The sequence below is a fragment of the Ceratotherium simum genome, chromosome 27 (genome assembly GCF_057802395.1).
Source record: "Ceratotherium simum simum isolate JZ-2026a chromosome 27, ASM5780239v1, whole genome shotgun sequence".
Lineage (NCBI taxonomy): Eukaryota > Metazoa > Chordata > Mammalia > Perissodactyla > Rhinocerotidae > Ceratotherium > Ceratotherium simum.
Genome location: NC_141926.1, coordinates 19,157,729 through 19,182,089, shown reverse-complemented (window position 1 = coordinate 19,182,089; position 24,361 = coordinate 19,157,729). Strand labels below are relative to the sequence as shown.

The window sequence follows — 24,361 nt, the reverse complement described above, 5'->3', positions numbered from 1 at the left end:
AATAAAACTTCTTGATTACAAAACAGGTGACACGCCATATTTGGTCCATGGTCACAGTTTGCCAATCCTTGATCATTATTTTATTTAAATAAGAACCCTAAAATTTAGGAAATGCTCAGTGTGAAATAATAATAAGATGAATATATGCCTATAGCAAAGTAATACACATTTACCAGGGAGCACAGTTAAATGGAAACAGCGTGTATTTAGAAATAAAAGGAAAAGGAAAATTTGACATTAGTGTCATAGAAATACCCTGGCCCATCTGGGTCCAAATCCTCACCTCTTACCAGCTTTGTGAGGGTGGGCAAGTTTTAAAAAATTTCTCTAATCTTAGTTGGCTTGGCTTTAAATGGGGAAGTAAAATTTCCACCACATAGCATAGTTACAAGGATTAAAAAATAATGGGGCCGGCCCGGTGGCGTAGTGGTTAAGTTCACGCGCTCTGCTTCGGGAGCCCAGGGTTCGCCGGTCTGGATCCTGGGCACAGACCTAAGCACCACTCATCAAGTCATGCTGAGGTGGTGACAGTTGCTTATAAAGCAACTATAAGGACGTACAACTATGACATACAACTATCTACTGGGGCTTTGGGGAGAAAAAAGCAAAAGGAAAAAAGGAGGAAGATTGGCAACAGATGTTAGCTCAGGGCCAATCTTCCTCAAAAAAAAAAAAAAAAGATAAAACCATTGCCCTAAAGAGCAAGGGGAGTGCTGATCTAGAAAACACAAGAATTCTAGCCCAACACAGGAATGGCCAGGTCCCCATTACACCTTCCATAGTAGCAGCACACCTCGCCATCAGCAGGGGCACAATGAATATTTGCTCAATAAATGAGCAAAGCAAAAAAAACACAATTCTCTGGACGGACCAAAGAGGCTAGATTAAATCAAAGATTATGTCATTCATTACAATACCCATGTTAAATCAGAGTTTAGAATTCACGGTTGAGTCAGAAATTACTCTGACATCTGGGGTTTATGAAGTGTAATCCCTTTTCAAATTACAGAAAATTAGGAGCAAGTGTCTAAAATACTACTGTTTTACTCAAATTGGTATTGGCTTATTCCACTAGATCAATATCTAAATTTTTTGTAATTACCCAAAACAATAAATCCTAAAGCCAAATGGATGTTGCAGTGTGCTCACAAATATGTTTCTCCTCTGGAACCTGTAACACAGAACTGACATCTTCCATTTCAGTTGATCATTGATTCTATCCATATCATTCTATCCATTATCTATCCATTCTACCATATCATTGATTCTAATACAAAATGGCTGAAAATTTTATGACCATGCTGAAATGTACTATATTTTTCTTCCCTCTGCCTATTTTTTTTCAAATTTTAATGGGTTACAAAAGTATTGAGTTTTTTTATGAAGTACATTAAGGATTTGCATTAGTCACAATATGCTGGTAATGAAGAAACAATTTTCTTATTAAGTATGGTTGTAAATTACATTTTCTCTCAGGCACTGAAACATTAACATTGAAAACTAGATTATAAGTCTCTTTTCAATATCTCTTCTTTGCGAGTCTCTTCTAATTTTCATTTTCAGCCCAGGAGCCGGCTACTTGGAATGAGAGCTTTACAAAGTTAGCAATCACCTCTGGCACTGCTGTTGCTCTCCATCAGGGAAGAACCATAACTCATCTTCTACAACCGAAGACGTGGAGGGACAGGGTTCTATGCAGCTGGCCCTTTTAAGGTTACCATCTAAAACTTCTCCTTCTTTATTGGAATTAGCTGGGAATACAGAAAACTCTCTGACATGGACACAATATATCAGGTTTCTTCTCTTGGGCCTCTTTTTCCAGAAAGATTTGCCTCAATTATAGCTTTTGTCCATTTCAAGAGTCTAATATAGGATGGATGGGTTCCCATTAAAGGTTCTTCTATTTCTGGCATTTTCAGTACCTCTAAATGACCAGGTATTTGCTTTTAAATATTTATTTATTTATTTATTTAGTGTGTGTGTGTGCACGCGAGGAAGATCAGCCCTGAGCTAACATCCACGCCAATCTTCCTCTTTTTGCTGAGGGAAGACTGGCCCTGAGCTAACATCCCTGCCGATTTTCCTCCACTTTATATGGGACGCTGCCACAGCATGGCCTGACAAGCGGTGTGTCAGTGCGCGCCCAGGATCCGAACCCAGGCTGCCAGCAGAGGAGCGCGTGCACTTAACCACTACGCCACGGGGCCGGCCCCAGTATTTGCTTTTAGAAGGTCATTTTTATTGCTCTTCTTCCCATCAACATTATTAACTTATCTTTTAAGGCGAGATTCTTTTTCTTATCTCTAGCCTAGATTTTTAAAAAATTCTCTTTTAATTGCCTTTGTCTTTCTACAGAAAATACTATAACATATGTGTTCCTCTATGTTCATGCTACATTTAGAGAAAAACTAAAGCAAAAAGAGCTGGACTTGTTCAGAACATAACAAGACAATATTATCTCACGAGAATTCTGTCTTGGTCTGGAATATGGGCATGAGTTTATGTGGCATTCTCTCATTGTACTGCCTAAGTTATGTCACTCCGTTTCCTCAACATCCAAACCAAATCTCTTCATTGTTTCTACCAGAAAAATCCTCAGCACATGGTAGCTCCTGAATTGATGAGTCTCAGCTACGCCCATACTTGCCAGCCTGGCCTTGAAGGTCTCCACATTTTAGTACCAACCGAATTTCCTGTAACTCTCTTATGTAAGACATTTGCTCTAGTTTAAATCGGACTGATTCTGTCTCTGAGACATGACATGTACCTTCCCATGGCACCAAATTTGTTTTGCTCTCCCGACTGACACTGAAGTACACTACACCAGAATCCACTGGTAGCCCCCACCACCAGCCCTTCCACTCCTAGTTAAATGCCATCTCCTCCAGACCCTTCTCTGATCAATCTCTTACTCTCTGAAGGAGGCTCTGAGCTTGTAGTTTTTACAGCACAGATGACTTTGTACGTCTTTGACTTCCTACTAGATTTTAATATCCATGAGGGTCAGCTATCCTGTGTGTTCTCATCATATGATCCACTGAGCCTAGCAAAATGGCTTGAACCAAACAGATGGTCCAAAAACTCATGTTGAATAAGCGGACAGTAATGACTATGTAAATAGCTATCTTGACAGAGATCACAAGAGCTTCAGTCCCCCCGCAGAATACTAGCTGCTGTCATTTGTAGTCACACATCTTTTAGGTTTCAAGAGAAGCCCTGAAAAATCTGTCTTTCCTGCTAGGAACATGGAAGCTAACAGTTCACTTAGCCAGGTCTGCCAGAGACGGTCCTAAGAGGCACAGGAAGAACACCCTAGGAAAGCATGCCTTGGATATTTGAAAAACAGTGGCTCAAACAAAATGTGCATTTACTTAAATGTGTATCTACTTACATAAGGACTAATGCGCTAAACTGAATAAGAAGTTGTCATTAAGTAGGGAATGATGAAGTTAATCCATCTTGTACTACATATTCTTTTTAAAAAGAATAAATGATGCCTTCAATGGATTTTAAGCTAACTCGGAGTGTTCAATTCAGAATAATGTCAGTATTAAAAGCTTCAAGTTAAAGAAACATTATGTTAAGTGAAAAAAGCTCGATACAAAAGACCAGTTGTCCCACTTATATTAAATGTCCAGAAAAGGCAAATCTGTAGCCACACAAAGTAGATTAGTTGTTGCTTGGGGCTGCCGGTGAGAACAGGGATTAACTGTGAATGGGTATGAAGGGATCTTACTAGGATGATGAAAATGCTCTTAGATTGGATTATGGTGGTGGTTGCACAATTTGGTATATTTATTAAAGCCACTGAATTACATACTTATTCACTTAAAATGAGTGAATTTTCTATGTAAATTATACTGCAATAAAGTTATAAAAAAATGCAATGAAGGGAATAAGATACTACAGTGATCATTAGGAATCTACTTGAGGCAGAAAAAGTAGACCCACTTCCAGCTCCAATTTAACAATAAGCTGATATCATTTTACCTTAATAAAAAGTGAGAAGACGACTTACAATGTTGTAACATTTGTGGATAGGCTTTAAAAGTATTTGCAACATATTAAAACTCAATAATTCCATCCATATTCATTCAATCTAATTCTAGGACTATCTTTTACTATTTGCAGAACAAATGCATACCCTTTAAGAAAGGCAACCCAACAATTCACTTGCTGTAATAACATTTGGTTGTGTAATGTCAACTGAATGCTTGCGTCTATCTCATGGAGACAAAAAGAAAGTCTTTTAGTTCACAACATTCTCAACAGGAGCATTAATTAAACAGAAAAAGAAAGTCTTAAGATGTCAACCCTACATCTACCTCTCAAAGAAGGCACTGTCACTTCCCCCAATAAAATAATGTAAAGACAATACAAATCATCCAAGGTAAATTTCACTCAAAAAATAACACGATAACTCATCAAATATCCTTCTTCTTCTTTAATAAAATCTAATTGCAACTACTCACTCAACTAAGATTTATTGAAAACTTTCTATAAGCCAGGCACTCTGAATGACATTAAGTAAAATCCTGTCCTTGCCTCAAGGAAGTCATAGTCGAGGTAGTGAAAGAGACAACAGACAATGCAGTGTAATAAACACCCACGGCCGGGGGGTCGGATACCAAAGAGGTCACCTAACTTGGCCGTTGTCCAACGACATGGCATCTGGTTAGGTGGAGTTTTACAGAACAAGTTGGGGTTTGCCAGAAGCATACACAACATAGAGAACAGACTGTATAATCAGGATTTCACACGATTTGAAATGAATTGTTGGACAGTTTGTTAAACCAAAGAGTTGAACAAGCAGGAGAAGACTTATTATTTTGAATTTTTACTTTTGGTTAGGGAAGGCAGTGCTGGTAGGCTGGACAGAAATTTCAAACTCTGGTAAGATGTTTTCCTTTTCCCTGAGAAAGAAAATCCAAGGAAACAGTGGGTTACCTCGGACCACCTCTTCCACAGACTCTGTGGTGGTGGTTGTGGTCGTGGCAATGCTGGTGGTTCTCTCTGTGGCCTCTTCATAGGGTTCCTCAGCCTCTTCCTCTGCCTCGTCACCATCCTCATCGTCCTCGTCACCTTCAGTTTCTTCTTCCTCAACATCAGCCACTTCCTCTTCCTCTGTTACTTCCACTACTTTGTCTTCGCTGGAGCAGGAAACAGAAATAACAGTAATGGTCATTTAAACAAATTTCAGGAAAGGGAAAAAAAAAAAAATCAACGGCAAGGAATTTTTGAAATTTGAGAGAGAACGTGGCCTTGAATTAAAAACACACAAGGCTTGAAGCCAGCAGATCAAAGTATGGATCTCAGCTCAGTAGGGCTGCGACTTTTTACCCTTGGGCACAACTCTTCTTAGTTTAAGCAGTTGCAAAAAGAGGATACCGTGATTCTAACTACATGGCATCCTGGAAAAGGCAAAATTACGGAGACCACGAAAAGATCAGTGGTTGGTAGGGGTTCAGGGTGAGGAAGGAAGGGATGAACAGGCAGAGCACAGGGGATTTTTAAGGCAGTGAAATTACTCTAAGACACTGTAACAGTGGATACACAATACCATGCATTTGCCACAAGCAACAGAACTATAAAACACAAAAAGTGAACTCTAACGTAAACTATGAACTTTAGTTAAAAATAATATATCAATACTGGATCAAATGTACCACACTAATGCAAAATGTTAACAATAGAGGAAACGGGGAGAGGGTGGGCAGAGAGGGGGTAGGGGGAGCTCTCTGTACGTCTCGCTCAAATTTTTTGTAAAGCTAAAACTACTCTAAAACATAAAATCCATTAAACAGGTGGGGAGGGGAAGATACCAAAATGGAGTTTATTGTATTATAGGGATGACTTCTCATAACATATATGAAAATACCACACAGTATCTGCATAGTACATATTCAATAAGAATAAGTGGAAATTGGTTCAAACGTTGTTATTGAAAGTTTAAATTGGAAACGGGGGAGAAGAAATTGGCTTAAATAAATCTGTAACATCCAATGGCCACAGATGCCTATGAAACTATACAGTTGAGCTCCCTACTCTTGCTAATTGTGTGAGCTTTGTAGAATATCAGGTATTTCAGTGGTTCTCAAATTTCAGCGAGTATCAGAATCACCTGGAAGGCTTATTAAAACACAGATCACCAGCACCACCCCCAGAGTTTATGAATCAGTGCGTCTGGGATGGGACCTGAGAATGTGTATTTCTAACAAGTTCCCAGATAATGCCAATGCTGATGGTCAGGGGACAATATGCTGAGAACCACTGCAATATGCAATACTGAGAATAACGGTAACAGACAGCCAGTGGGTCACAGTATAATTGGGAAGGGGATCAGAAATAATATTTATGACATTAAATATGTATATCCTGATGCACATTTTATTACTCAATAAATCAGCAAATCTGATGGCAAAAGAAGGGCATGTCTGGAACAAAATTAGAAAGTCCTAGTAAGACATCCTTGTGGAAATCATGTACCTGCCAGTGCAGACATGGTCGAGAGCATTTGAAAGATGATAAATGAAGATAGGAATGTCAGTGTTAAGTAGTGAAAGTGTATCACGTGCCATCTGGCCCAAGAGGAGAAATAGATGTCCTTGATCAGGTCACAGAACCAATGCAGAAAAAAGATCCAGATGTGGTGGAGGATTTCAATTCACCAGAGCACCTGCCACAGGTCTTACTGGACAAGACGGACCACAGGAATAGGATTGAGACCTACCATGCTGACATTTAAATATCCTCAGAAAAAAGAGACAGCAGAGGGGAATTATTACCCCGGGGCTGATTCTTGCCTATAAGGAGAAGAGTATTGTTGGGAGAAGGAAGGGGAACCTGGAGAGTCTGTGTCAGACTCGACCTGAAGCCTGGAATGCTAGTGTGAGTTCAGCATTGTATAGGAGATCAGATTTCAAACACATTAGGAAAAGAAAACAGGTTTCCGTGGTCTAGGAAGACAGAAAGGAAGATGATGAGAGGCTTTCAAAAACTAAAAGTCTGACAGGACAGCCATAACGGATTTTGCTGAGGGTGAAAAAAAGGAAAACATATGTAAAGACATGAATAAAGCACAAGACGGAATTCTCTCATTAACTCAGAACTTAAAGGACTTTTCTGTACAAAGGGTCTATAAAAATATGTAAAACTCCCAGTGGAATGACTTTCTAATTCTGATTAAATATGATACAAGGGATAACAAATGAACACATTCAAAGAAGTTGAAGCATGTGGCCAAAGAAAAGAATAAAGGGAAACTTACTAAGCAGAATAACATTAATAATAACTTATTAGTGTGTTATTAAAACAGAGAACACCCTAACCAGTTATTTTAACATTTCCACAAGACCATGAATAGGTAAGAAGAGGAAGAGAAAACACTGGTGTTGAAAATCAAATGGTATAAGCCTTCATCTGTTTAGAGATAAATGGGGTGCAATCACTGATTTCTTGATTGCCTGAATTCCTGCACAAAAGTCTACTACTTGAGGCAATATTTCAAAAGAATCCTAAACTTAATAGTGGCTCAGATGGCCCCAATTTTACCCAGTAGACTTCCTCCTCATTCTTTTTACAGAATCTCAATGTTGCACTACTAGAGAAGAGAGTAACGATGATCCGATGTATGTCATCAGCCAATTTACTGTGTTTGAGCTCTCTTCTGTATTCAATCAAATCATAGGCACCAATACTATTTAATTCTCCAAATTAAGTGGAAAATCCAGGTAAAACCAGGGAGAAAAATCTAATCAAACCAGCATTCTCCTTAAACCATGAAGTATGCTTGCTGTCTTGAAGCATGAATGGGTCCAAATATGTGATCCAGGGTTAAGAAGCACTGTGCTTCACAGTGAAAACACAACCCTGGGTACCTGCAGGAACCTCCCTCAACCTTCTCTGTTATGACTTGAATGTCATACTTAAAGCTGCAAACAGAAAACATGCTTATGAAAACAGCTGTGTTTAAAGCGATTTGCATCCTGGTATGTGTCTAGAGTGAAACGTAGGCCCATCATCCATCACCGCATCTGCCTGAACAATTTACTGGCATAATAACAAGGAATAGAGAGACATAATACTTCAGCTGGCAGACGAATTAAATTACCAGGCCTCAGAGAACTCAGGTCCAGTTCTGATTACCATAGCTTTGATTTCTGGAATTAAATTTAGATGTCCGTGAATCTAATTATCTATTTGAACACTATTAAAACAGCAGCACACAGTTATGTTTTAACGATGTTGTGTCTTCCCAAAGAATGCCAAACATACCAACTTCCGATCGCAATTTTCATAAATAGCAAGAAACACAGAAAAGGGGAAAAAATTACCGTCCATCTTCTCTTCAATTGCTGGACACTTGTTCCGTGATGTGACTAAGGTGAGCTGATTTTGGAAAGCTGATCACAGTGCAAGAAAATGCAAAGAGGGGCCAGTGTATGGAAATGTAAGGCTGAGTATCATAAAGCAGTTTCCTTATAAATAATCAAACAACTCACAGCAAAATAATCCCTTGGTAACACAGTGGAATATTCATATCACATTCACACATTTTGGCGTCTGTCAATTTATAATAGACGGCTTTTACAGCTTTTAAATTCCAACAATGAGAAACACTTCTAAAGAATGAAAGAACTGTCTGAAAATGCTGATCATCTCAAGAGTATCTGAATTTAATAAGAAGGTTAAAGGGTCAAAGGGACATTACTGTGAGGAAATAAATCACTGATGATAAAATTTTATGTGTCACCGTGCAAGACTTTAGTTTGGTGAAGGATATACTACATCACAAAGGTGACTCTTGTATTTCTAAACAGAGGCTGACCTTGATAAAATTCCACCTGCCTTCCTGATAGTCCCTTTAGAAACTGTAAAATTTTGATTCACATACCAGTTTTAATTCCTTTTTGTTTAAGTCATGCAAAATAATTCACCATCTGCATGCTTAAAAAAGCTATATTTATTCTTTCATAGTCTCCATTAAGATTGATTTTTGTCTTTTTCTTTGTAGGACAAAGGAGAGGAAATGGCAGAGAGAAAGTTCTCATTCCCGTGGTTTATGGGAACTGGACAATCAAGAGACTTGAGCTACTGCAGTGATGAGGAGACTGAACACAGAACAGCTGTCACTTCCCAAAACGTAACGACCAACCAGGGGCCAGAGGGGCAAGTCTCAACAGGAAGACGCTCACACACGTATGTGTTTATTGATCTAGAAAGGGGAAGAAAGAGTCTCCCACAGTCAGGAATAGACAGAGAAAATAAAGCACAGTTTAAAAAAGTTAGACAGTTCTTTCCCTCTCTGCCCCAGTTCTTAGAGTTAACCTAGAAGGTACAATGGCTGGCTAAGAGGAAAGCAATATCTGAAATTATTGCTTTTAAATTAGGAAAATTAGAAGATTTTTGCCAGAAAATGTGAGAAAATATAAATGAAAGGAAGCTTATTCTTTGTGGTTCCAAGTAAATGGTTTAAGAGGGGGAAAGCTAAGTAAGGAAAAGCCGATCTCTTTCCCACTTAGAAGCCAAACACACAAGAGGAGACACCATCCAATTTCACTGATATCGACTATGAAAACAGGCATCCCCCACGCTGACAGAACCCAACAGAGTTGTTACAGGTTGGCGAGGGGAGGGTTAGTGACTGGGAAGGAACAGGAGAGAGGCTTCTGGGGGGCTAGGAAGGCTGTGTTTTGATCTGAGTGTCGGCTATCTGGTTGTGTTGTTTTGAAAATTCATTGAGCTATACACCTGTGTTATGTGCACTTCTCTTTATAAACATTACAGGTCAGTAAAAAGAATTAAAAGGGAGAGAAGACTGCTACTGTCATGTCTCTTCTTAAATACTCTCACAACTCGTCTAGAAGAAGAGCTCTTTGATAAAATATATATTTGCAGGGCTTCCAAATCTGAAAAAATATACCTCCATTCCAAACCCCCAATCCCATAAGGGCACAAATTATGAGGGACTGAGGCAAAAAGAAAGAAAGAAAGAAAAAGAAAAAAAAATTATGGTGTACATATATATATATAAAACATATAAATAGGGCCGGCCCCGTGGCTTAGCAGTTAAGTGTGCGTGCTCCGCTACTGGCGGCCCGGGTTCAGATCCTGGGCGCGCACCGACGCACCGCTTGTCCGGCCATGCTGAGGCCGCGTCCCACATACAGCAACTAGAAGGATGTGCAACTATGACATACAACTATCTACTGGGGCTTTGGGGGAAAAAAAAATAATAATAATAAAATATATATATATATATATATAACATATAAATAAATAAATCTATGACACCTTCAGTCAGGGCTTCACTAACCAGGCTGAATTAGTTAAGTAACTAATTCTCCAAATTCATTCATTCATTAATTCAGATATTTTGTAAATGAATTTGACACTCAGAGGATTCAATCTATCATATGCTGATGATTACTTTAAAAAAAAAGTGTTACCTACAGGTAATATCATCTAAAAACTGATCCCCACAGATTTTCTCTTCAGGAGTCCGCTGAGTTTCAGTACAGCTGTTCTGATGACATTCCTTAGGTAGAGGGTATTACTAATTTGTCTTTTTTTTTTTAATTTTATTTACTTTTTCCCCCAAAGCCCCAGTAGACAGTTGTATGTCATAGCTGCACATCCTTCTAGTTGCTGTATGTGGGACGCGGCCTCAGCATGGCCGGAGAAGCGGTGCGTCTGTGCGCCTGGGATCCGAACCCGGGCCGCCAGTAGCGAAGTGCGTGCACTTAACCGCTAAGCCACGGGGCCAGCCCACTAATTTTTCAATTAAAGGATCTCTGAGAATTTGAATAACCTTCGCTCCTAAAAAATGCACTGCAGCAGAAATTGTTGGTAAGCGACCCCAAAGCCTTTCCTGGTTCCTCGCTCCCACACCTCCTTCGACCAGAGCAAGTAAGAAACCTTAGAGGTAGGGAAGGCCATGTGACTGACACATTCCTGGATAATCAAATGCCAGAGGACACCTGCTTGGACTTCTAGGCGGGGCTTCCAGGAAGGTTTTTACTTTCCAGATGAGAAGGCTCATCCCTAGTGGTCAGAGTGTTTTCATTCCTTTACCCATCTGCCCTTCTACTTTCTCCCCACCTGGAAGGGTAACAGCCATCTGCCAACCGTTAGGTGATAAACATTAGGATGCAGATAGGAAGCTGATAAGGATGGTGGGGTGGAAAGATACAGAGAGGTGGCATCTCAGCATCACTGCACCAGCCCAGGGCTCCCTACCACCAATGACTGGGTCTTCTGTTATTCACAGCTAAAGGCATTCCTTGCAGCCGGTTCACAAGCTTACCTGGGGCCCCAGGTTACAGACTCCCTCTTAGGAGGATGAGGACAAAATTGAGACACCAAAAATTCATGACTCAGGCATTAAGGGTGAGCTATTGGTCACAATCTTAATCTGAAATTAGGATGTATCATCATTCTTACACATTTAATTAATGAATTAATGCCTACTCTGGGCGAGAGAATCTATCCTAATGACTGTATGAGTAACAGATGTACTGCGTACTAAATGCTTGAGAAATTCAAAGGGGAAAATGATTCTTGTGAGCTAGAGGTGTGTGACCTGGCAGGATGTGAAAAGTGGGTGTGAGAATGAGGCAGGAATATCCATAGAACACACACTCAGGAATAACATTAGTACATAAGCTTAATTATAACAGAATTTCACACGGGTACTGGGTTTTAACAGTGAGGTATGCTGAACTGCAAAGACCAACTGTTCAGATGTTTTTTCTTTAGTCAATGGAGAGTTAAGTATTTGAGTTGACAGGGATATGTACCGATTGATAATGAGCCCAACAATGGTAATGCACTAATTCACCCACCCATCGAACCATTCTATCAGGTGCCTCTCTATGCCACACACTAGTCATTCAATCAACAACATTCATTGAGCTTTTACTCAGTGCCAGGCGCTATTCCAGGCACTGAGGGTAGATGAGAGAACATGACAAAGCCTCTGCTTTCCTGGAACATATATTTTAGTAGGGGAGGCACAATATAAGCAAATAAATAAGGGGAAAAAACTGCTCAAAAGTACTGCAGAGAAAGAAAACGGGGCTAATGTTTTAACCAGTGACTACAAAAGATGTGTGTGGAGGTAGCATTTCAAATAGGGTGGTCGGGGAAGGCCACCGAGAAGGGTCATGGGAACCGAGACACGGAGTATTGAAAGCAGCAGGGTGGGTGGATGGTTAGGGCAGGAGTAAGAGCGAGTGCAAAGGCCCTGGTATGAGGGCAAGCTTAGCATGGTCAGGAGAAAACCACCAAGAGCCGGTGAGCTGAGCAGGGAGTGAAGTGGGGGGAAGGGCAAGTTCAGGTGGTGGAGACAGACAGGCAGGGCGTGACCCAGTGAGGCCACACTGGTTATGGTAAGAAATAGCGTTTTTATTTATGTGCAACGGGAATGACTCAATCAGACTTAAGCTGTAGCGATGCTCTGGTTGCTGAGTGGAGAGTGGACTCTTGGGAGACAAGAGTGGCAGCTGGAAGTCTGGTTAGAGACACTGTGCCAAGAGCTAGAGATACACTGGGGAGCAAGGGTAGCTCACGGGGCTAAGAGCCAAAAGGACAAACAAAGACATCATCATCACATAAATGTGAAATTACTACTGAGATAATTGTGAATGGCTAAGAGATCCGAAAGAATGAGATCTGATCAGATCTGGGGTGTACATTGAGGTATCCATGAGGAACGGGTGACTGAAATGTGACCTAAAGAAGGTCCAAAGTTAATGAAGTCTGGGGGCTAAAGACAGCTCTGCACCAGGCAGAGCAGGTACAGCATGTGCAAACGCCCTGCAGTAGGAGGGAGGAAAATCTGAGAGTCCAAAACAGAATCTGCTGACACGAACATAAAGAGTGCTCAAAGAGCAAATGAACAATGGCATGGGGAGGGGGGCACACTATGGCTCACGACTGGTTCTTACACATCCTGTGAGCTAAAGGTCGTTTTTACATTTTTAAAACATTGTAAAAAGAAAAAAATAAAAGAAAATGTAACAGAGATGGTATGTGGCCTGCAGAGCCTAACACGTTTATTATTTGGCCCTTTACATAAAGTTTGCTATGTGGGGTGGGTATGGGAAGAGCATCAGACTTTGCTTTGTCCTGATTTGAAACAAAAGAGATACAAGGAAACAAAGCTCAAAAAATACGTGTTTTTGGTATAAACCAAAAGCCCAGGTAGAACATTTGAAAAACAATTTCTCTTTTCTCCACTATCTCAGTACACACTCATAGCAAGAATAATATTCCAGCAATAGAGAAAAACAATATAAATAATGCCTGAAGACATGAGACAGATCAAAGGAGGGGGCAGTTTACAGGAAAACCGGCCGAGCTTCTTCAGCATGTTGGTGTCATGATATAAAAAGGGATGTTCCGAAGCCTAAGAGTTAAGGATGTAAGATGCTGGGCCTGGCACTGGATAGAATCTGGTGTAGAAAGGCTGTGAAGGCCATTTCTGGAACTCAGGGAAAATCTGACTATTGGTATCTGATGATATTTAAAAATTATGGTTAATTTCGTGGGTGAGATGGTGTCATTTGGGCTCTGTAGAAAAATGTACTTAGATTTTTGACAGGGCCGGCCCTGTGGCTTAGCGGTTAAGTGCGCGCTCCGCTGCTGGCGGCCCGGGTTCGGATCCCGGGCGCGCATGGACACACTCCTTCTCCGGCCATGCTGAGGCCGCGTCCCACATACAGCAACTAGAAGAATGTGCAACTATGACATACAACTATCTACTGGGGCTTTGGGGGGAAAATAAATAAATAAAATCTTTAAAAAAAATAAAATAAAAGATTTTTGACATACAGACTGAAATATTTGGTACACTTGCTGTCTGAACTATACTTTAAATCATAAAAAGTATGAAAGTTGAAAAGGGGAAAATGATATTCTGGCAAGATTTAAGAAATATTAAGTTTGGAATATAATTATAGTAAAAAGTTAAATTGCTGTTTTAAAGACTATCTTGGAGGCAAGAAAAGTCATATATAATCAAAAGCAGATTCTTTTCCTGACAGCTTTATGAATCAACTAGGATCAAAGAGAAGCACCTAAGGCCATAAAAGTTTCAGAGTCATTTTAAAATCTGGATATGCGAAACAAAATCTTGGTTAATCGGATGCCATGCCAGAAAACTCTGATGAGTCAATTTCTCATATCCAAAGATTTGGCAGCTGCTAAGTACAGGTGATCTGTGTAAATCTGGGGTGGACAGTTGGAAACATAGATGTTTAGCCATTTAACAGATATTTAAGTGTGCGCTAGGCTCCGGGGTCCATTCCAGACAATGAAGCTACCACAGGGAAATGAAACCAAGAAAATTTTCTGCCCTGTTGGCATTTCTATTCTATTGGCAGGAAGGGGAAGAAATGTAAGAAACCAAAACAAAAAGGTGTTATGCTAGCGTATTACAAGTGATGACAGCTACAGAGAACAGGAGAACAGGAGAGCTGGGTAAGATACGCTGGAGTGGGCATCTGGGGGACCGTTACAATTTTTAAAGAGAGGAGTTAGACAATATACCCTGAAAGCTGTCATTTCAGCAAAAACTGTGTGTCTGACACCCTTTTCCACTACGTCTCTACACATGGGGACTCCTATAAAGCTATGGATGGTCTGTGTATAAAACGGCTCCCAAGCCCTCTAGAAAAGTCACAAAGAAGACACCAGCCTATCCTTTCTTGTGGGGACAGCTTGTGAAGGACCTTTTCCTTAGAAGGAAGGGCAGCTGCCTGCTTCTGTGGGCTTCCCTCATCTCTCTTGTGAAAAAACAAGTGGTTCTACTTGGGAAGCAACACCAGCACCAAACTCTGCTCCTTATTCTAGCATAACGCAGAAACTGCAGCAAGACCGTGTCTGCCCCAGGTTCTCAGGTGCAGCCCCGTTCCCAGGAGAAACAGATACATCTGGATACATCTGCACCCATCCTCAGGTGGTACCAAGTGCTATTTATCCCCAAGGGAAAACAAGCCACAAGGCTCAGGCAGCAGGGCTTATAAACCATGGCCTCCCTTGCCCCTGTGTTCTGAGGGCTTGAAATCAGTATTTTCAACTGTATGGTAAAGGTGAACACAAAAGGTAAAGACAAACGTAGTCTGCTACAACTATGAAAGTCCTGGATTAGCCAGAATATTTAGGAAAAGCACGTTCTGGAGAAGTAAAACTTTTGGTTCATTTTCCATCATTGAGCCAACTCTTTTCCTCTTCCAACAAGCCTACTTCCTTGCCTTGCTAAGCGTATGTTTTAAAAGTTTCTGTAGTTGATATCTGAGAAATTTGTGAAGTCAAAATATCAAATACTGACACTCCTTGCACAATGCAACAAATGTAGAAGGTACAGGGCAAGGAAATGAATGTGGAAGTGCATTACTTTTTAAGCTAAATTGCTGATAACAGCTGTTTTTGTGAATTCTTTTCCCATTCTCCAGGAAAAATTACACTGCAATACTCCAGTTAATTGAATGTTCAAGTTCTCTGGGTCCTAACGAGGGGGTACAGTGTGGTAATTAAAGGAACATTTTTGGAAGCCACCTACCAGCTCTGGTGTGACTGTGGGCAAGTGACTTACTCTGCTGTGACTTCGTTTCTTCATCTTTAAAATGGGATGATAACATTTCCCACCTCAGGAGATGCTGTGAGCAGTTAATGTATGTTAAGCACTTAGAAAAGCACATGGTAAGGCTAAATATTGTACCTATTTGCTGTTATTAGACTATGGCTTAAATTTACATATGACATATGGTTTTTTACTTTTAATGTTGTTAGGTTTTGAAAATGGTATAAAAAATGTATCATTGTTTTTCATATACAGTGTTTTCCTTGGGGTTAATTATTTCAGAAAAAAATCTATGAAGACCTATTCTTTATTAGGTACTATGCCTGGTTAAGTCCCAACTGCTGACCACAGGCTCAGAGTCCTGCAGAGAAGGACGTGTAAAGAAGCATAAAACAGTGTTGTAAGAGATGTGCACATTAACTGTAATGGATTAAAAATAGAAAGTCTGTTCAGAGGGCCTGGGAAGGATGGGTTGAGGAGGTAACACGTGAACTGGGAACTGATGAATGAATAGACAACCACAGAGATGATGGCACAGGGGCACTGCAGACAGGGCAAAGCACCTGTCAAAACATGAAGTGTCTACAAGACACTCAATATTCTGGAAGATAGGCTTGGGCACCGGGAAGCAAGCAGAATACAGGTTCCAGATATATTATGAAGGACCTTGTCTGAAAGGCTAAGGAGTTTGTCTTTATTCTACTAGTGAGTCAGGGCCTAGAAGAAAAGCCTTAAGCAGAAGGGTTTTAAGATTCGTTGTATTTCAACAAGCATGAGCTGGCAGAAATATGAAGGACAGATAGGTGGGCGAGTGATGGGTGGGAGGGGAGAAGGCTCTCGAGAAGCCTGGCCAAGAAGCATGAGGGAAGTGAGAGCTTTGAGAAAATAACATGACACAACCGGTGACTGTCTGGATGAAGAGGGTTAGTGAGAGCATGAAGCTGTTGCTTCGAGATGGAGAGACTGGGTAGAGAATGGTTACCAGTGGTAACAGAGGATGGGGCAGGAAGAATGGATGATGAGGAACAGAATGGGTTAGCTTAATGGGTTCAGCTTTGACCATGATGGACATCAGATGCTGTCACACATTGTTGTAGAGGCCTCCAGCAGACAGCAGGAAATGAAGGACTAGAAATTTGGGCCACGAATCCACAGACCTAGCAGGTACTATTTTTCTGTTTCCATTAAGTAAACAGCGCTGCACATTTTTGTTGTTGTTTTTTAAGACCGAAGAACTACCATTCCTGAAAGACCACAGGTAACAGGCCAGACGGCCACTCACTTTCTGCACCGCTAATATGTCTTGTTACGATACCATATGCACCTAGAAACAGAATCTAGCTTTCTGAAGTCTCATTATGCTGTCCCTCCATCCTTCTCCTCTTTCTCCACAATTCAAGACTGCTTCCCAACTCAGAGACCTATATGAAAAACATCCTGAGAAGGTATTTTCTAGCATCAATTAAAGAGCCTAATCAGGAACATTCTACTATGTTAAAACAATAGTGTAAGAAAAGTCATTCATTCAACAAATGTTAGTGGATATATATGTACCAGATATTCTGCTAGATCTGAGGCTCTAATCAAAGGGAAAAGGATAAGGTCCCTGCTCTCAGGGAGCTTACATTCTATTCGAGGAGAGAAAGATGATAAATAAAATATAGCCATGCATCGCTTAACAACAGGGATACATTCTCAGAAATGCATCATTAGGCAATTTCGTCATCATTCGAACATCATAGAGTGTTACTTACACAAATCTAGACGGTATAGCCTACGGCACACCTAGACCATATGGTACTATCTAACAGGACCACCGTTGTAGAAGCGGTCCATCGTTGACTGGCAGTGCATGACTATACTAAAAGGTATAATTAGTATCAGGAGGAAATAAATAGGCCTCTATGATTGAGAATATTGGGAGGACGATGTTTTGAAAAGAATGATCAGGGAATTCATCCTGAGAAGATGACAGCGAAACTGAGGGTGAAGATGAAAAGAAACCCACCAGATCCTGGGGAAAACCGTTACAGAGAGTGAGATTCATCAGTCTTGGGGTGGGGAAAGTGTGCTGCGTTAAGCTGTGTGATACGGAGTCAGCAGTGGGAAGAGAGGGGCACCGGGTGACTCTGGAGAGGTAGAGAGGGGCTGGGCCAAATATGTTCATACCTGGAAACAATGTAGACCACAGCCTGACACAAAGTACGTGTTCAGTAACTGTTACCCCTTAACATCATCCTCAGCATCCCATCAAAAGGCTTCATTGTATTTTCTCTGTGTATCTGGTTTTGTTAAGTGTACTGGAAAGCCACTAACACATCTTAATCTTGGGAGTTCATTGATCAGCTTTACATATACATACCCTCCACATCCTGGCTGCTGTATAGAACTTGGCTCAAGGTGAGTGTGTGGGAAAGAGTGGATGTATAGGGGAGAGAGAATGGGAACAGAAATTAGTAGGATACTGCAATAACTCCAATGAGAAATAACGGTAGTTTGGACTAGGATTGTGCAGGAAAAGGAGAGAAGTGCATGAATCCAGAACTGGCAGGATTTGTGGAAGGGACTACAGAAGTGCCAGGTTCTTGGCTCTAAGTCCCAGGAGAGGGTGTGGGGCCATTACTGAGGTAGAACAGCTTTGAGAAAACCAAGGTGGGCGTGGGGAGTGGGAATTAAGAACTCTCTTTTGGACATGTTAGGGTTCGAATGTCTATATAATATCCAAGTAGAGTCTGGGCTGGAGAAATAAAAAATCGTGGCCTACTGGATTGACAACTGTATTTAAAATCAAGGACACAGATTACAGCAACCAGGGAGCACAGGGTCAGGAAGGGAAATACTATAAGATTCCAACAGAGAGAACCAGAGTCAGAAATTTAATAAACAATATTTAAAAAACAAAACAAAGCAACAACAACAAAAACAGTGATGGCAGGACAGCTGAAAACAAAAGAACAAAAAATCTCCAAAGCCTTTTGCAAAGAAAGACCGGCTGGAAATGACAATGACATACAAGTTACATAAGAAAAAGGGCTTCTGAGAAATAGCAAAGATAGTCAGTTCTAAGGGCTTATTAACCTTAAGCCCTTAAGGTGCTTTACATCAAAATTGCTATCCTATGAATATTTAGATTCCCGAGCCCGGCCATCTGGGACTGCTTGTACTGGGACCTTAATTAGGTAGATAAAGAGGTTATGAGGAAAAGTACTACCTTATGTGTCAACTAATACCAATGACACAGCAAAAGCATGTTTAGTGCTATTTAGGAGTCATGGCCAAAGATCACAGACGTTCTAAATATAGTATTTGAGACAGAGATGGGACAGAGTCAACTTATCAAGGTGCATGACGGGAAAGAATATTCCCAAATGGAAAGAAGTTAGAAAGCATATCTTGTTATGAACGGTCTACACCTAAGTGTTGCTAAGCGTGTTTCAGCACCAACAGTGACTTGTATATAAGGCTGGACTCTAAGTGGCTGAGGTACACAGAGATGCTATAAAAGTGTGGCCTCAGCATCCTGTTCCTCTGTGATTGGTTCTACCATCATTAAATTACTTTAAATGCAACGTGGCTATCCTGTGACTACCTTGTAAACATTTTCATAAACCCAAAGTGCTTCATTACCACTTCCACATGCGTATGACTCCTTGGCTCCAATTTTCCAATAAAAGTAACTATAAAATTGTCCCCAGAACCACTTGAGGCTAACCGACAACACTCAAAGGATGTACAAACACATAAAGGGAAACAAATGAACAGCATGTTCCAGGAGGTAAAAGATTACAACTTTGATCTATCTTCTCCCACTTAAAGTTTAAGATACCATAATTCTTCTATAACTGTTTCTGAAATATAATTTAAATATAAAATTGAAGGTCTTCGAATATATAGAAGTTGAAAGTAGAATGATTTTACTGCTGTTTGAATACCTACAGAATTTCTATTTAAAATGTCCAAAAGAGCCCAAATCAATTCCACATTAATTTTTACAGCCATTCTCCAATCCTAAGAAATCTTATTTTCTAATACTTTTTGCTTCCCTAAAATAAAAAGGACTCCTACACATTTAAATTCATAAAAAAAGAATATCATTAGTTGTTGACTACCAAAATCTATTTTAATAATGTTCTTAACCTCATCTAGGACAGAAAGTGCTTAAGAAGTCATTATCTGTTACTATTGATTACAATAATTACAAGGCCCACAATACTTTTTAAAGACCTAATTAAAAAGGAACATGTTATAATAGCCATGATTATCGAACCAGAGGTGGGAGATTAGTCATTATGCCCTAAGGAGAGTTTTTCTGTTTGACAGTGTGAGATAATGGTGGTAAGTGGACAGACTAAGAAAACATCAGTCCCACGCTGGCCTGCCCTCACTTACAGTTCCAGTCTCTGCATTATAAACATGTCCATTGTACATTTCAGTTCAACCAGCTTCCATAGTTATTATTTAACTCAGTTCTGAAAGCAAGTACTATGATACATGTTATTGCAATTTTTCCCATGTTAGATGTAAAGACACAGGCTCAAGAAAATTTTATTAGGTTCAAAGCACATTTTAAACCTTTGGAGCCATTTTTGAAGCAAAGATCATCTTATTTACTAACATGTCTTTTTCTTTTCCAAACTACTTGAATGTATCTATTACACTGGATTTCTGTTTCCAAACAATGCCTTTTTACCCAGATTAGCGCTTCCATCATTAAATGACCATAAATGCAATACTGCCCTTTCTTTCACAACGATAATCTCTTTTACAGTTTGGTAGCGAACATGTGTTAATATTTTTAGTACCCAACAGCATCAATCTCATTACTACTGGTATTGGAGCAGGTGACATAAAGGAACTAGCAAATATCTACTGCATACTTCAAAAATACAGGAATAGCTCTTCATTTCGGACTGGCCATACATTGCTAAAAAGAAAATTTTGGAAGAACAAATTCAACCACCAGTAAACAATGGCTACAAGGAGATACTTAAAATACTAGCAAATCATTTATATAGTTTGAATTACTATTGCTCTCAATAAAACGGTGCTCTCCTATCAATATATTTTTAAGTAACTTCAAATTCCATACTATCCTTTTGAATATCCTTGGGCAAATCTTTTTCAGAATTACACAGGATACTATACTAAAACAATTTAGTCAATACACAAGCATTTATAGCCTATTATGTGCTCAGTATTCAGTTCTCTTTATAACTATTTGTATAGCACAACGTGTTTGGTGGAAAACAGAACGTAAATTACAACAGTGAACATCTATCCATTGTATCTTCCAAGACAGCATAACCAGATGGTCTGTGTGGTCTTTAGTTATTTTTTACCTTGACAAATCCATAGAGAATAATAAAATGCAGAGCTGAAGGAACCACTATGGTTACGATTATTTAAACAAAAACATTCATAATTCACACTTTCAGCTACCTTCAAAAAAGTATATGGTGATGCTATTAAATAGTATGATATTGCTTTATGTATACAATTAAGAAATTAGGGAAAGAAATCAGGAAAGATAAAATTTTACATGTATAATGTTTTCATTTCCTACAATAATCTTATTGACTAAAGATAACCAAAACATCGGGTGCAAGTAAAATCATACCCACTTAAATATGATCAATGATAAAGTTTTAAAAAAAGAAAAGAACATGCCTTTACATGATATGCTGGGAGGAGGGAGGTAGTGGGGAATAGGAGGGAGCTTAAGTCAATAATGCCATCAACACCAATGGTATGTTTAATGTGCTCATATTGTTTGCTTAATTACAAATAAATTATTTGTATAAATAAGTATATAATATAAAACAAATATACGTACACAAAAATAATACAAGTGTTGGAAAAAATACTACTACTAACTTGAACACTTTCCAAAATAATTAGTTTGCACTATATTTATTTGGTTGTAATAAACTATTTCTTTAAAAATACTGCACATTCTAGAGTTTTAACTAATTAAGATTGTTCTGCTAATGTCTCACTCCATATAGGAAATTTGCTACAGGTTAAGTGACAAAACAACTTCATTCTCAGATAAGTTAGCCTATTTTTGAAGGATGGAAAGAATACTAAAGTACAGAAAACCAGTCAGAACCATTTCGAAACAAATGAAGCATTATAGATCTCGAATATGGGAAATATATAAAATTCAGCTAAGTGCAATAATTCCACCACCTATAACTTCACATGAAGATACTGAAAATGTTACTTTTTAAATATGGAGGGTGGAAACGGAAGCTAAAGTTAGCTCCTACTTAGGAAAGATTTTGTTTACTCTCTATCTCTAATCATAGGAAACAGTTTTGAGTATTTGTAAATTATTTTCTATATGATTGACTTCATTCCAAACACACATATGCTTATTAAAATTTTGCAGAGTTCTTTGTGGTTACGTTGTTGGTGCTAGTTTAGACTGAGATGGGGGACATCATGTACTACAGTCGACTTCCTATGTTAGGGCTCCTGGAAGCCAACTTCTGTATAACTAACTTCCAAATAAAGTTCCAGCATGCAGTTTATTGTTACTGAGGATTTGATGAGCCACATGGCTCAGGTAAAGGAAGCCTCTTTGGGCATAATATGCTGATATGTGGATCTCGAGGACAAAGGAAAGGAGGACAAAAACAAAAAAATAAATACATAATTTTAAGGGCCACCTTTACATGGAGCAACGGTGAATCTCATCTGAACTAGGGGTTTTACGATGAAGATAACAATATCCAGATGTTAGTTTCAATGAGAAATTAGTGTTTGGGGAGAAACCAGTTGGCCAGAAACCAGCTAGAATCATAAGGATCTGTATTTTCTTCCTCTTTTCCTTCTATTTTGTAATCTGGGAAATTTGGACAGTTTAATTAAAAGACACTGGGGAATAAAGAGAGACCTTCCATGCCCCAATGGTGTAAAATTCTCAGCACTGAATAATCCAACCCTCCAAACAGCTCTTACAAATGACTCATTCCCCAGTACTTCTCATTCAATCATACCCCATTACTGGGGCAGCCTCTGCCATGAGGTCCCTAGCAAGCATGGTGATCACTGCCAGATGTAGCTCAGATGGCAGCAACCCAAGCCTGCACTTCAAAGCCATCTCCACTTGCAGCCATCACCTACTTGGAACCAAAACAAACCCCACTGGTTTGGCCGCACATCTGTAATCTGGTTAAGCCCATTAAACCATTTTGTCTGTCTTCTTGACATACATGCAGTCCAAGCTTATTAAATACAGAAATTCAGCATTTTTCATAAGACCTCAGAGCTGGCAGCCAGTTCCCTCAAGAGAAAATGCAAGCTTCTTCCGCTACTCTCCTAGTCATCATTTTCAAATTAGTTCCCTTATTTCAGTACAAGACTCAGTGATACAGTTACTGCCTCAAACGGTGCTGGAGGCTGCCAACCCAGCACTGCGACAGTTCCTTCTCAAAGCTATAAGCTGTTTCATCAAATCCCTTCTTACTTGACTCATCCACTGGCAAAGATGTAAGGCTGTAATTTATCATTTGTATGATTTACTTTGTGACTCTCTAAAGTTATTTCCCCCTTGAGCATTTAATACCACTTTCTTAAAATGCAAGGCAGAAAACAGCTGAAAAATCATATATTCAAAGAATTTTAACTCCAGGGATCCAAATAAGATATAAAGTCAAATAAAGCCTCTCTCTCTCTCATAACCAATTTTAAGGACAGAGAACAGTCCTGACCCACTAGTAGACATATTACATCACAACAGCCTGAGATCAGGTATGGCTATGAGTGTTTAGCTATATCCGCATTCCGGGCTAACTGGACGACAACCTGTGCATAACTTACTACATGATTCAATGACAACTTTTTACAAATGATAAATAATGTATTCGTGACATGCACCCTCCATACTACCATCTGGTGATTATTTTCTAAGAAAAGTTCTTGGGGGCACACAGACAGTAGTTAAATTGGCTTTCAACCATATCTGTCACTGTGCTACCCATAAATTGGGCCTAAATGAGACCTTTTTATGCTGAATGCAATAATGATCATGATCAAGATTTCATCCCTTATGCTCAACACAAGCAAGTGTGGGTCTTTGCTCGTTTCTGGGAAATGACTGGAAATGGGCTGCACCCAGTGTTATTAGTACCCTCCATGTTTCTGGAAGAGGTAATTTCTAAGTACTTAGAAGGTTTGATAAATGGATTTAAACTATCTCATAATCGTGCTTATATGTAGAGTACCAAAAATGCTCCCAACAGTTTTGGCTATGTCAACGTATTTATTGTGCCACAAGTTCTTATAGGAAAGGCAGATCAAGACATCGTGAAACCACATTCCTGTCACTTATACTAGAACTTCAACAACAGCTACAAATGAAGCCATGAACACAACTGTCTTCAAATCAGAGTAAGCTCACCATTGTTGTTTTATATTTTAGCATGTTATCTTTGGTTGGGGTTACTGGATTATCATTTTCCCTCTATAAATAGTTAGTTTTTACATGATGGGCTCACAAGCTGTATTATTAGCTCCATCTCTATCTAATTTGTTTCGAATAACGACCAACTCACCTGAAAACAACAATGACAACATTAAAACGGCCTAGCTATTGATCAACGGGACATGTGATTTTTATGTATATTTCTCTATGTTCATTAACAATCCCATTCTCTACCAAAAAGACATATCTGTAGAATCTTTTGCACAGAAATATAAATAAGATGCCTTTCTTTCCTTTTTAAGAGAATTAGATTGAATAGACTTCTACTAACATAGAAGTAAGGTCTATAA

The 24,361-nt window shown here is 39.5% G+C and overlaps 1 protein-coding gene across 3 annotated transcripts in view; it reads right to left on the bottom strand.

Annotated features, from left to right (window-relative positions):
- APP (amyloid beta precursor protein) overlaps positions 1–24,361 on the bottom strand; it is a 264,561-nt gene that overhangs the window by 113,724 nt on the left and 126,476 nt on the right. For all 3 annotated transcript variants that reach the window (XM_087418186.1, XM_004429513.3, XM_004429515.3), the window contains exon 6: positions 4,948–5,150. In XM_087418186.1, coding sequence (XP_087274312.1) covers positions 4,948–5,150 — 203 coding nt within the window. The remainder of the gene's footprint in view (positions 1–4,947; positions 5,151–24,361) is intronic.